The following is a 13,641-nucleotide window of genomic DNA, read 5'->3' as shown; positions in this document are numbered from 1 at the left end:
GTAGAATGAATATGTAAGCTCTCTCTCCTACCAAGTTTACAGCATGCTTCAATTCCTGGATGAATGCAATAATACAATGCGCGTAACACCCCCCCCCCCAGCTTTCCTCAAAGGGGACTAAATGGCATGAAATCCATTATTTTATATTGTTGCTATACTATACCACAAACCTGGGGGGGGGGGGGGGGTTGCTTTTTTCCTCTTCGTGCAATTAGTAAATTTAAAAACCTCTTATTTACGTCAACTTTTGGGATTGTAGAGCTCCCTGAATACCATTTTCAAGTGAAACCACTGGCTAGGTCAAAGCGATTTATGCAAGTTCATGGCACTTTGAAGCTGTTTACACAGACATAGAAAAATTAAAGCAAATAAAGACCATACAGCCTATTGAGTCAATACCATCTACTATCTCTTCCTCTCCTTTACAGATCCTAGATACCTGTCCCAAGCTCAGGGCTGGCTCAGTCAGTAGACAAGGTGAGGCTCTGGTCCAAGGTGCTGGCACTAAAGGGCATCCAGCGCCCCCTGCTTCCTTCCTGGCCGGACTTCTGCTGCCTCTGTGCCTGCCTGCAACCGGAGCAGCGAGTGGAGACCAACGATGCAACACCTCTGCTGCCACGCTGCCTCTGAACACCGTATGCTGATTGCCTCTATTGGGCTTGCTGCTTCTGCTCTGACACTGCCACCCAGGTAAGTGGGTAGGCTGGATGGACCGGTCTTGCAATGTTTTTTTCAGTCGGGGTGGGGGGAGTGCGATATTGTGGAAGTTGCTTGCTGTTAGGGTGGGTAGGAGGGAAGGCAATATTGTGAGAGTTGCTTGCTGTTGGGAGGGGGGGGAAGGAAGGGCGGAATTGTGGAAGTTGCCCCAACGTAGGGTGCAGGGCATGGGGGGGGGGGGGGGGGCACAAAAACAAAAGTCGGTCCATGGCACCACAACGTCTTGAGCCGGCCCTGCCCACGCTTTCTTCAATTCAATCACAGCTAGATGGGAAACTTCGGGAGTCTGTAAAAGTATCATGAAGTATCTTCATTTCACATCAGAAAGTTGAATGAGGGAATGCTGTTGGGACTAGAGCTGATGCATAAATCAAACTTTTTTGGTATATAAGTAAAAGGAACAAAAAGGCAATGATGAGTTTTAAAAGGAATTGGCACTTATCAAGTCAATGTCCGAGTGCTGTCTTTTTGTTCTCACAAATTTTTTTAAAAATTTCTACATGGAGTCATCAGAGATGTAAGCAAAACTTAAAATCTTAGGGCCCTATTTACTAAGCCACGCTGTAGGCTTACTAGCGTTTTTAGGGTGCGAAAACGCTAGAGACACCCATTCAAATATATGGATGTCTCTAGATTAGCATACACTAAAAATGCTAGCGTACCTTAGGGCCCCCCTTACTGATTTTGTATTTAAATTTTACACCTCCGAGACATAAATCCAAGAAGTCTTTTTAAATGGAAAGGTGGCTCTAGGGCAACGTGTCATAGAAAGAAGGTGAAAGGGAGCAAACAGAAGTAATTAAGAAAATATTTCCTTACTGAAAGGGTAGTGGATATGTGGAGGAGGTACAGACATGGACCGTATTAGAGTTAAGCACTGAGGATCTCCGAGGGAGAAAGCTGTAAGGACTAAGGCTGTATAATCTTTTTCTGCTGTCATTTTCTGTTTCTATGATTATTTTAAATTTGTTTTCTTAGGGCTTTCCAGGGTAGGCATCTCACAAATGTAATAAAAACTAACATACTGCATTTGTTGACCATCTTTGCTTTCTTCCTCCTCCCTAGCTCCGTTCACAAAGTTGGAACCGCCCTTCCCCCCGTCACCTCCCAGAAAACACGCTGGTTGTTGCTTGCAAGGCACACTGGGAATGGACGACCAATACCCAATCCTAGCCTGCCTTGCAAGGAGGAGCAGAGATGATGAAGCATTTAAAGTGCTTACTAAATGTTTATGTAAACTTGCTATATCACTAAGCTATACAAGTCATAGCAGTTTACAAAAATTATGAAAACCAGTGTTCAGGCAACAAAACCTTAAATAAAATAATCTGTTCCAGATTTTAAAATACTCCAAAAATCAGGCCTCACTGATGAAGCATTAACCCCACAAAAATGATGATCTTATATTCAAGTTGGATTTTGCATTTACAAATTCTCTCACTCAGCCCCCAAGTCAAACTCTTCTTCTTGGGCTTCTTTACCTCTCTTATACAGTTTGCCAAAAGGAACACACTCCAGGTGAATGGTCTGAAGTGGCACTGCAGCCTGGCTAGGTTGTGGTTGATGTAGCCAGATCTCCCTCCACACCACTAGGGCCTCTAAAAAATCACTTCCTGACCCTGACTAATCTGAGTTAGAGGTACCAAAAGCTGTTTCCAAAACAAGTTCTGCCCATCTATGTTAAGTAGAACAATTGAATCAGGTACCTTTATTTGCCTTGGGTTCATCAAGGTTAACAAAAGAGCTGTCATCTGGGGAAAGCCGGGGTTTAATAGAGAGGTCAACACCCAATGCCAATAATTTCTCCAGCTTTGATTTCTTGTTTTCCTGTGGAACTGGGACAGTTGATGTAACATGTGGAACCAGCCCTCCAAGCTCTGCCCCAGGATTCTGATGTTCAATACTACCATCTTTTTGATTTTCAAGGGCAGGTTCCTCAGGCTTTAATGCTTCCTGCTGCAATAAAACTGCAGCTTCCATTTTTTCATTGCATTCCAGAATGCAGGTATCCGAGACTGGCGTCTCAACCTCAGGAAGAACACATCGTTCACTGGTGTGAGTTTCATTACAATCATTCTCTTCCTTATGGTCTTCAATGCAAGTATTAATCAAAGGTTCATATGTTCTAATGTCAGGACCCTCAAGAACTAAAAGGGGAGGATGTATTTCCAGTTCTACCTCCTCAGCTATTGACTTATCAGTTCCTTCTGGTCTGTTATCATTGCAACTTTCATTTACGTTCTCAGTGCTCTCTTTGCTAGCACAGAGCTGATATTTGGTTGATCTGCAGGTAAAAGCAGGATAAGATCATGATTAGCCATTCAATAAAACTTCCAACAACATGGAATCATTTAGAATAAAAAATTCAATTCTAAATTTGTTGTTTGCAGAGCAAGCTTGTTAGGATAAATTAAATATCTAGCATTCCCATCCCAGGTCCGCTGCAAACACCACACTCAAGCTGGTTTCCAGTGGAGGGAGCAAGCAGAAACAGCTGCCCAGAGCCCCAGTTGCACAAGGGATTTCCTTGGCATAGCTGAGTGATGGCATGGAGACAGAACCGGGTATCCCTACGGCCAAAGTCCGCTCTGGGTTTATAGAAACTAACTTTCCATAAGAACAAACGCCAAATGTTCAGAATAAAGGAAAAATATGAAAATAATATATTCTTTTCCCCTCATATCTTCATATTATTGATTTCTTGTGATCCGATTCATCTAGAAATTCTTGTAGGCACGTGAGGAGGATATATTTCATTAATCAGACCTTAAGTTTTAAAAACTACCTAGCAAATGGACCTCCTTTAAAAGAAAATTTATTAAGCTGATCTACCAGTATAAAAGCCAAAAGTTGATGATTCTTACTTAAGCAGCGCCATAGCGCTTCCCTGGCATGCAGGCCTGGGGCGGTGCTTGTAAAATTCATGGACAGTTTTGGGTTCAGGAAGATGATAAGGAAGAGAGAGAGAGGATTCTGCAAAAGAAACACGCTGATTTAATTTTCAAGAGAAAGTAAAGCTGATATCAGTATTAAAACATCTTTCTAAAGTTCATTCTTGTAGGGAAATTAGGTCTTACCTGATAATTTATTAGTCCTTCCCACTATTCCAGAACCTGTGGGATAGATGTGTCCATCAACCAGCATGTCTAGATAGAGAACTGAAAACTGAGTACTTTTGGCATCCAGTCCAGCTCTTCAGTATTTATAAAGGTTTTTTTTTTTTTTGTGAGCACAGATACAAATCACCCCCAAGGACGTCCTGAGGCCCAAAGCACAGCAGAGAACACACTACCCCAGGTCCATGCTCCCAGGGGACACAGCCACCCCGCCCCCCCCCCCCCCCCCCCGTCACGGCACAGCACCACCGGCCCGCCAAACTTACTGCGCTGCCTGCACTGTTCCTTATCTTCTGAAGCAGAGTGGTTGCTGAGCAGGCTCCCATAAGAACGCAAAACACTCCAGGGGGGAAAACACGACAGGGACCCAGCACCACCAGGTTTGTCTGCCCACTATGCTCAACTGGGAACCAGTTGACCAACTGGACCAGGAGCAAGGCCTCAGAACCAGAGACAGAGGAAGTCTGTCCATCCATCTGCTGGAGATAGAAGCTACTGAGGAGCTGAGCTGCTAGCAGGGAGCTATGTAGTGGTGCTCAGTTCTGTATTTTCTATCTCCACCTGCTAGTCGATGGACATAACTACCCACTTATCCTGGAATAGTGGGAATGAACGTAATAGAAATTTACTTTGTAGCTTCATTGCGTACCCCTAGTCCTAGTATTTTTGGAAAGAGTAAACAAACGATTCACGTCTACCATTTCCACTCCACTCATTATTTTATAGACCTCTATCATATCTCTCTCAGCCGTCTTTTCGGTGACCCCTAATGTGGAACCTTGCATTAAGTAGCTATCGGGTTCCTCTTTCCCAAATTAATCATTTACACTTGCTCACATTAAACGTCATCTGCCATTTGGATGCCCAGTCTTGTAAGGTCCTCTTGTAATTTTTCACAATCCTCTTGCGATTTAACAACTTTGAATAACTATGTCATCAGCAAATTTAATTACTTCACCAGTTACTCCCATATCTAGATCATTTATCAATATGTTAAAAAGCAGCGGTCTGAGCACAGACCCCTGGGGAACCCCACCATCTACCCATCTTCATTGAGAATACTGACCATTTAACCCCAACCTCTGTTTTCTATCTTTTAATCAGTTTTTAATCCACAGTAGGACACTACCTCCTATTCCACAACTCTCCAATTTCCTCTGGAGTCTTTCATGAGGTACTTTGTCAAATGCCTTTTGAAAATCCAGATACACAGTATCAACCGGCTCTCCTTTATCCACATTTGTTCACCCCTTCAAAGAAATGCAATTGATTGGTGAGGCACGATTTCCCTTCACTAAATCCATGTTAGCTTTGCCTCATTAATTAATGCTTTTGAATATGCTCTGTAATCTTGTTCTTTATAATAGTCTCTATCATTTTGCCCAGCACGGACGTCAGGCTCACCGGTCTATAATTTCTTGGATCACCTCCGGAACCTTTTTTTTTTTTTTTTTAAGTTGGCGTTACATTGGCCACCCTCCAATCTTCCGGTTCCATGCTTGATTTTAAAGGTAAATTACTTATCATTAACAATAGTTCTATTCTATCAGTACTCTGGGATGAATATCATCTGGTCCAGGCGATTTGCTACTCTTCAATTTGTAAAATTACGCCATTACATCTTCTAGGTTTCTAGAGATTTCATTCAGTTTCTTCAATCGTCAGCTTTGAATACCATTTCTGGCACCAGTATCTCTCCCAAATCTTCCTCAGTGAAGACTGAAGCAAAGAATTCATTTAATCTCTCCCTGAGTGCCCCCTTTACCCTCAGTCATCTAGCGGTCCAACTGATTCCTCTGGTTGATGGACACAACTATCCCACGGGTTCTGGAATAGTGGGAAGCTATGTAAAGGAAGTTTACTATGTAGCATCTTATTAAAAATTTTAAAAGGCTTTTTTTTTTTTTTAAAAGGAAAAATTACTTTTCTCTACTTTATAACTGAATTTTAGATTAAGCCAACATTCATCGCCAAGGCTAAACAGTGCCAAAAATATAATGCTTTAAATGTGAAAGTTATTAAACAGTATGTTAATTGCCTCTCAAGAGTCAGGGAAAGTGAGTGTGTCCACATAAATCTAAGGGACAATTTAAAATACTATTTTAGTAACTACAGTTTTCAATAAAGAGAGCATACAATAAACACACGCGCACAACAAGCCCTGATAAGCATTTTGATTCTGTACCTAGAACAAACACTTCGTAACCAGCACTTCAAGAACTTTTGCAAAATCTGACACAAAGCAACAACAAAAGTACATGAAGTTCTTTAATAAATACAGAGTATTCTCTGTCACAAAATCAGACTTAAAAACTTACCTCGTATGAGCCGTTGAGTCTCACTGTGAAGGTGCCTAATGGCTTCTCTACTCGCCCTAGCTGCCTTGCGTTCCTAAAGGAGGAAATAAGCATGAAGTTTAAAAAGACAACTGCTAAAAATCAAAAACTCAGATCAAGTATTTTCAAAACAGTGCAAAATTATACATACATTATATATATATATATATATATATATATATATATATATATATATATTAGAGAATTTGCATTGTTTTGAACTAACAGAACAATGCAACAAAATAAGAGTTATAAATCATACACATACATCACTCACCTTTTTTTTCTCTCCTGTGGCTACAGTTTCCTCTTCATCGTGACCAAATGTATGTTTATAGCCTACATGGTCAGAAACATCTCTGTTCTAGAAATTAAAACAAATAAAAAAACCCTAAATGAATTTTGAACATAAATGCTAAGCCAGCTGAATCTCAATAACTGTACTGCCTACAATGTCCCCAACCATCAAGCACATAAACTGAGGCACTCTACGAGAACTTGAGCATCTATTTGTACAAGTAAAAGCTCACACACATCTTGGCTTTAGCTCACCTTGTATTTTTTCACTTTGTCTTTTACAGCAGCTCGGATTGCATCCAAGGACTCTTCCTCATCAAGATGAACATCACTTTCCTCTATCTCATTTTCAAAGAGATCATTATCAGTAAGGAGACAGCCGCTGTCATTAAAAGGAGGTACCTGTCCACCATCCTGTGCCATTATGACAAAAGAAATGCATTCACATACACAAGCATTACAAATATCTTTAAGCTTGTAGACTAGTATTCCTGACTAGGGGTAGGGTCATGGCCAGCATCCTGTGTGAAAACTGAAATCTGTGGTCTCTTTCTGCAGCAGCTTCAGTGCAGCCTTCCATTCTCTAGCAGTGGTGGTGGTGGCTCCAGCATCCAGCACCATTATCCCCCCTGCTCCTCTTATTAACCTCTACCCACAGAACCTACTGTTCTTTTCCATGTCCAGCAGCATCCACCTCCGGTCTCCCTCCCCTTCCTTCTCCCGAGGCTGATCCTTCACTCACTAGTATAGAGGACTCTCTCCTCCACTCAGCTGCAGTAGCCTTTTCAACTAAAATTAAGTGTGGGGTGGGCACAGCCCCGCATCTCCCGCATTCTACACCAAGTTCTGTTCCAGGCTGTCACATGAAAGATAACCTGGCTTGGATTGTCTGCAGATGCAGAGAAAGTAGGCGGTAGCCCTCCTTTTAGCATGGTGCAATACGTGTGGTCAAAAATGGCTTATTGCAGTCCCAGAACACAATTACACACACAATCTTCCTGAATACCACAACACTCTTCTGTTGGACACTATGCCGAAGGGCTACAGATTGATCAACAAAACTATTTGCATTGAAAATTAATAAAAATGCAGTGCTTTTTGGGAAATAGTGTACTAATTAGAACTCACAGGCTCCATAAGCATACTAGTTTCTTGAGGGTGGTTTATAGTGATTAGAGCGGCAGACAGTATCAAGGCTGTGATATCGATAAACCAAACTTTTAACTCCAACTATGTATAGTGGAGGAGTGGCCTAGTGGTTAGGGTGGTGGACTTTGGTCCTGAGGAACTGAGTTCGATTCCCACTTCAGGCACAGGCAGCTCCTTGTGACTCTGGGCAAGTCACTTAACCCTCCATTGCCCCATGTAAGCCGCATTGAGCCTGCCATGAGTGGGAAAGTGCGGGGTACAAATGTAACAAAAATAAATAAAATATAGTAAACCTAAGAAACATAGCACATTTCTTTATGTACATTAGAACTAATAGACTGCAAAATATTTAGTTGAAGTTTGAACAAAGAACCTGAACCAAAATATACAAGTATAAATTGATAAATTTACCATCATTTTGTAAGTTTTTATTTTTAAGCTGGAGTCAGAGTTGGTACATTTTTACCGACTCCACAACCCTGACAAAAATTCTACTCTAATCTCAACATTTATAACCTGATTCCCAAAACTCCCAAAACGGTTTACATAAAGCTAAAAAAATATTACTGGGAACAACAATTATTAGCATTACAATAGATAAAGATGAATGATTGGAAAATCATTAAAAGTAGCTCTAATTAAAACTGCCTGAAAGCTTTTGGCTTAAACCAAAACAGCAGCCAAAATTCATCACCTAAAATTGAAAACTTAAGTTTGGTTGTTGTGAAATGTGAACCAGTGAGGGTTGCTGGGGATTATCAGAGCACGCAGTCTGAATCCCTCTGCTAACCCTATAGTATCCAAGCAGGAATTTAAATAATGAAAAACTGTATTTTACCTCCAAGCAAAATGGACTGCAGCTAATTAAGACAAACTAAAAGACATAGTGCTTTTACAGTGGCTGACTGTGTCACACTTAATGTGTGACAGCTGAAGTAAAAAAACTCCACAGAGAGGCTAATTCCTACTTAGGAGCTTATGATCCCAAATTTACAGACCTAAAATCCTGTAACATATGTTATCAAAACATTTGGAGCACTCTATCATATAAGCCATTGAGCAAGATCATAACTGCATTCCTTGCAATTGCAGTTCAAAAAAAAAAAATATGTTCAAACAAACTGGGTTAAGACCCAAACTTTCCCATGTGTTCAGGATATTTATAGACATACCTTAACTTTCTGGTTCTTTTCCTTTCTTTTTAAGTGTTTGGTCTTCATTTTCTTCTCTTTCTCCATGCACCATTTTGATTTACTTTTAATTTTCTCTACTTTTTCCTCAACATTATTAAATTGGCTTCTGACCTTCTTCCTTTCTTCTGGCCAGTCTCCTTGCAAATTCAACTTGTCCTCATCCAAAAGAGGTTTTGTGATAATTGCTTTGACATTTTCATCTCCATCACTCTCATCACTGTCTTCCTGTACTCTCAGAATTCGGCTCGGTTTTTGACTCTTCTGCACAAAAATATTTTCTTTATTTTCTTCATCGCTTTGCAGTTCTGCCTCAACATGGTGGTTCTTCCTGCCAGAGTCACTTTCATCATCTCCTTCACTGGCATCTTCCTGAAGCACCCTCCTTCCTTTGGATTTTCTACTCACTAAAATTTCATCATCTGAATCTAGTGGCAAACATTAATAATTTTAGTGTACAGTTTTCATATTTGTATTCACTAACAATTATACCATAGAAAATATTTACTGGTTCAAGCATTACTGCAATTCAGAACACCAACTTACCAATTGTAATCTAGTTATAATTTCTCATGGTATTATATTAACTTAAATTAGAAGAAACTGAACTACCTTATCAGTTGGGGGTGTAGAATTAAACTGAATGTTCTAATATGAACTCCTTTCATAAATTACAATTTTACATCTTATTTTCATACGATTCTACATCTAGGGGCCCTTTTACTAAAGGTGCAGTAGGACGAATGCAGGTCTACCGCTCGCTAAAAGAGCACTACTGCAGGACGCGCTGAAGCATTCCATGGTAGTTTTCCACTTAGTACATACTAATCCTACACTGAAAAATATTAGATCTGAACAATCTTTGATGAAATTTAAGAGTATTTTAAAAAATTTACTCGTGTTTCCATGCTTATGCTTAATCCAGTAGGAGGGTAGCCTGGAGGCAGAGCAATGCTTGGCAGTCGAGTACATTACTATTTTGTTGAGTATGTTCTTGATATGTGGGATCTTTCCTGTCAACAGCATTCTTTTATTACTGATTATTTTATATTCTTATGTACATCGCTTTGATTTATGCATTAAAAAAGGTGAATCATAACATTTTAATAAATATAAACGTATCTAGAGTAGCAAAGCAGAAGTTGATATGAGAGAATCTTTTTCTCTGGATTCTATTCTTTTATTTTTACAAAGAGTTAAGCATTGATTCAGGAAGATTATTCTCCTGTAGTACAAGTCCTTAGAATACAAGGCCATAACTCCCAGCCTGCCAAAGTATTACAAATACAAGACAAGGAGTACAAACCTTTGCTGCCCAGAGATTCAGTGGATCTGTTGATATGCACTGGAGAATCCATTTCACAGCTGCCTTTCCCACTGTCTGTATCACTGTCCAAGGTCTCCTGCATGTCTGACTTCAGCTCTTCTGTCTCTAAAGCTTTCAACTGACAAAATAAACCACTTCCATTAAAATTACCTTGTCAGTCTCAACTATGGATCCAATGAGAGCACATTAATGCATTCATTTTGAATTTTAAAATGTATACAAGTCCAATTACTCCACGATTAATTAAAACCACTTTCCATCTCAAGCTGAATAATATAAGAAAATGAAATTATTTTGGAAGATTAAAGACCTTCAATATAAATATGAAAGCAACCAAGCAGAAAAATGGAGGAAGAAAGCATGAGAATCAACAACAGGGCTGCATTTTGATTAGAATTTTACTCATGACAAAAGCTATGTTACTTGGTTATTCCCCCTACTCCACTGCAGCTCCTTGTGACTCTGGGCAACTCACTTAGGGCCTCTTATCAAGCAGTGCAGCAATGCCAAGGAAGCCCATTCAAAGTGAATGGGCTTTGTCGGCATTGCCGCACTGGGGACTGCTAGCGCGGTTTGATAAAAGAGGACCTTAACCCTCCATTGCCCAGAGTCACAAGGAGCTGCAGTGGAGGGGGGAAAAAACCACACACACAAAAAACAACATACCTTTAATCACGCAATTACAAGTTTACAAATTAAAGAATCTAAAACAACATGCAGAATAGCTATAAAGTGACTTATAGTTTTCACAGCCTAGTTCAGAAATGCAGCCCTAATTATTAATCCTTTGTTTTCCATAGTAATAAGAAACCAAATGGATAAAAAACAAAGAGTTCTGTAAATATAAAAATGTGAAATCCCTGCTATCTCCAAGTAATGTCAGAAAACGCCTAAAATGTTTACACAGAATAAAAGGAGGAACAGCAAGCATTCAGTACAACTTCAGTTAAAACATAACCTTAAATAGAGGCAGTATTACATCACTTAGAAACTTTTTTTTTTTTTTTTGAGACATGGGACTTCTTGTCCTATTAGGGCTTGAGGAGGGGAGTGTGAATTCTCAAAAGTTACAAGATACATTAAGGAGCTCATTTTCAAAACACAGACTTACAAAGTTACATAGGAACCCATGCAAGTTTACAAGTCTATGTGCTTTGAAAATAAGCCTCCACATCAATTCAACAAAAAGGTATCGTTTGTCTTTTTTTTTTTTAATGCTTATATCTGCATTTGCTGAAAATGGTCCGATTAGTCCTGTTCACCCTACTGTAGATGAGAATATATCCCAGTCATGCAAGTCAATCTGTCTACAGGACAAAACTGAGGTGCGCTAGCTGGTGTTGCGATTAGTGCGCAGGTTTGCTGCGCACACTGGCCAACTTTCTAGTATGGCTGAAAAATGGCTGTGATTGGTATTTTAATTTTTTAAATGACCACGCACTAATTTCTTCATTAGCGCATGGTGATTACTGCCTGAGAGCCATTACGGACACCTAGTTAGCACAGGCAGGTCTCCTGCAGCAAAGAAGTCAAAAATATTTTTTTAGCGTGAGAGTACTGTGTGCTGTTGGACAAACTACCGCAGGACACCTCAGCACATACCTCGGTAGTGCCCTTTTACCAGGCAGTAGGACCATGTTAGGCCTACAGTGCCTTAGTAAAAAGGCCACTTTATGCAAATAATTTATTTTTTTTTCATCCACTGGGTTGGAAGCATACAGATTTCCACACTCAACCCTGTGGTGTTTTACCCAGCCTCTCATTTCTGTAATCACTAATCATCATAATTTAAGTGAGGTTAGAACTGGATTTCGTTGTCTCTGTAGGCAGGTCATTTTAAGAATCTGTGAGCCTCCTTCCTTCCTCATGTCATAACCTCCTGTCCTTAAATTTGGCTTTACCTATTTGGAAAAAAAAAATCATGATTTTTTTTTATTTTTTTAAATGAGCAGCATAAATCACTGAACAGTTCCTAGAGGATGTCTGGGAGAGGTGGGAATGCTACTCTCCTACTTAAAGCAGAGGAGCTTCTGGAGGAGAAAATGCACATATAGCATTGGCACCAACATTTCAAACTCATTTTTGGAAGAAAAGAGTGTGTGTGTGTGGGGGGGGGGGGGGGGGGGGGGGGGAGTGCTAAACACAGTGCAAACTGCCCTTTGTGGATACAGTGGAAGGAGCTTGCTCAGCATCCACTGACACAGCTGGCTCCTATGACACAGTGGAGTTTAAGAGTAAGGAAAAAAAGAAAAGAAAAAAAAGATTTCACATAATGAATAGCTCTGGGGGTATAAAATACAATTACAGGCCATGAGGGGGAGGGGGAAGCCATTAACAGCTTATTTATAGACACAAGGCTCCTGCTCACTCCAGCCACTCTACAACCTCAAGTAGCAGGTACAGAAAATGCCGCAGTCTGTCAGAAAACAAACACCTGTCGCGACAGACGACATGGACCGCAGGAGTCACGCTTACCGAGACCTGAGTCAGGGCTACCACAGGAACGAGCAAAAGAAAACGGAAACAGATGACAGCGTCCTCCACTACTCGGCGACGTAACTCACGTTTACACTTAACCGGGATATCCCCCGGCCCTCCCCCCACGGAAACTAGCCACGTCCCGCCAGCAACCGCCGACTCAAAGGCTCGCGCCACTTTCGCGCGCTCTGTCCGTACAGAGCCCCACCTACTGCCAACTAGGCCAATGAGGGTGAAGCCCCGCCCACATTGTTGGATGTCTCTGCGAAGCTGATAGGATGCTTTGAGGTCTACGACAGAAAACGTCCCGACGACTGACAAGTCTGGAAGAGAACAGAAAGGAAAGTGACAAGCCCGGAGGTTTCATACCCGGCATGACGTCAAGCCGTCACCCCCCCAATCCCCCATATTGGTCAGAACAAAACAATTGCAAATTTGTGAAGTTTTATTACTTTGCATTCTTAGGAAGGGATGGGGGAAGGAAACAAGCTCTGGTGTTCTGACAAATACTTAAATTTATTGTTAAGATTTATGCCCCACTTTAATCAAAGTGGGTTACAATTGCACATACACATAATTACAATTTCAACATACAATTAATAACACTCTTTACAAGATTAACCCATCAAGAAGAGCTCCTGTCCCTCCAACAAAGCTTGTAACGCAGCATCTTCACCTTCTGCACACTCCTCCCCCAGTCTTCGGGGCAGCCCTGCGTCCTGTTGTGAGTCTAGCAGCTCTCGGCGTTTCAAAATAGCCGCCGAGAGTTGAAATCTCGCGAGGCTGCTTCAACTCTCGGCGGCCATTTTGAAACGCCGAGAGCCGGACTGACAGGATGCAGGGCAGGGGCTCTTTCCTGCCCCGAAGACGAAGAGGTACCTCTAGACCACCAGGGATACTAGAGTAAGGGAAGGGGAGGGGAGTGGACTCTCGCCCCGCCAGCCCGTTTGTCCAGAAATCCGGACATGTCCGGTTAATTCGGGACGTATGGTAACCAATTGTTTTGTTCTGACCAATATGGGGGGGGGGGG

General features: G+C 41.2%; 1 protein-coding gene across 4 annotated transcripts in view; it reads right to left on the bottom strand.

The window, feature by feature from the left end:
• The window catches only part of CLSPN (claspin), a 47,871-nt gene extending 34,533 nt beyond the window's left edge, over nt 1-13,338 (bottom strand). Inside the window, exons 1-8 of one of the 4 annotated variants that reach the window (XM_030219396.1) lie at nt 13,287-13,338; nt 10,112-10,250; nt 8,788-9,233; nt 6,722-6,880; nt 6,447-6,533; nt 6,152-6,224; nt 3,582-3,690; nt 2,424-3,001 (exon numbers count right to left, since the gene is read on the bottom strand). In XM_030219396.1, the coding sequence (XP_030075256.1) occupies nt 2,424-3,001; nt 3,582-3,690; nt 6,152-6,224; nt 6,447-6,533; nt 6,722-6,880; nt 8,788-9,233; nt 10,112-10,214 (1,555 nt within the window). In that variant the 5' untranslated portion in view covers nt 10,215-10,250; nt 13,287-13,338. Of the gene's footprint in view, nt 1-2,423; nt 3,002-3,581; nt 3,691-6,151; nt 6,225-6,446; nt 6,534-6,721; nt 6,881-8,787; nt 9,234-10,111; nt 10,251-11,883; nt 11,926-12,607; nt 12,886-13,204 lie in introns of those variants that run through there. The other 3 variants (XM_030219395.1, XM_030219394.1, XM_030219393.1) reach the window with 3 other exon arrangements.
• Nucleotides 13,339-13,641: the final 303 nt, after the last annotated feature.

This window comes from Microcaecilia unicolor, chromosome 11 (genome assembly GCF_901765095.1).
Source record: "Microcaecilia unicolor chromosome 11, aMicUni1.1, whole genome shotgun sequence".
Taxonomy (NCBI): domain Eukaryota; kingdom Metazoa; phylum Chordata; class Amphibia; order Gymnophiona; family Siphonopidae; genus Microcaecilia; species Microcaecilia unicolor.
This window is presented reverse-complemented; position numbering and strand designations above follow the sequence as displayed.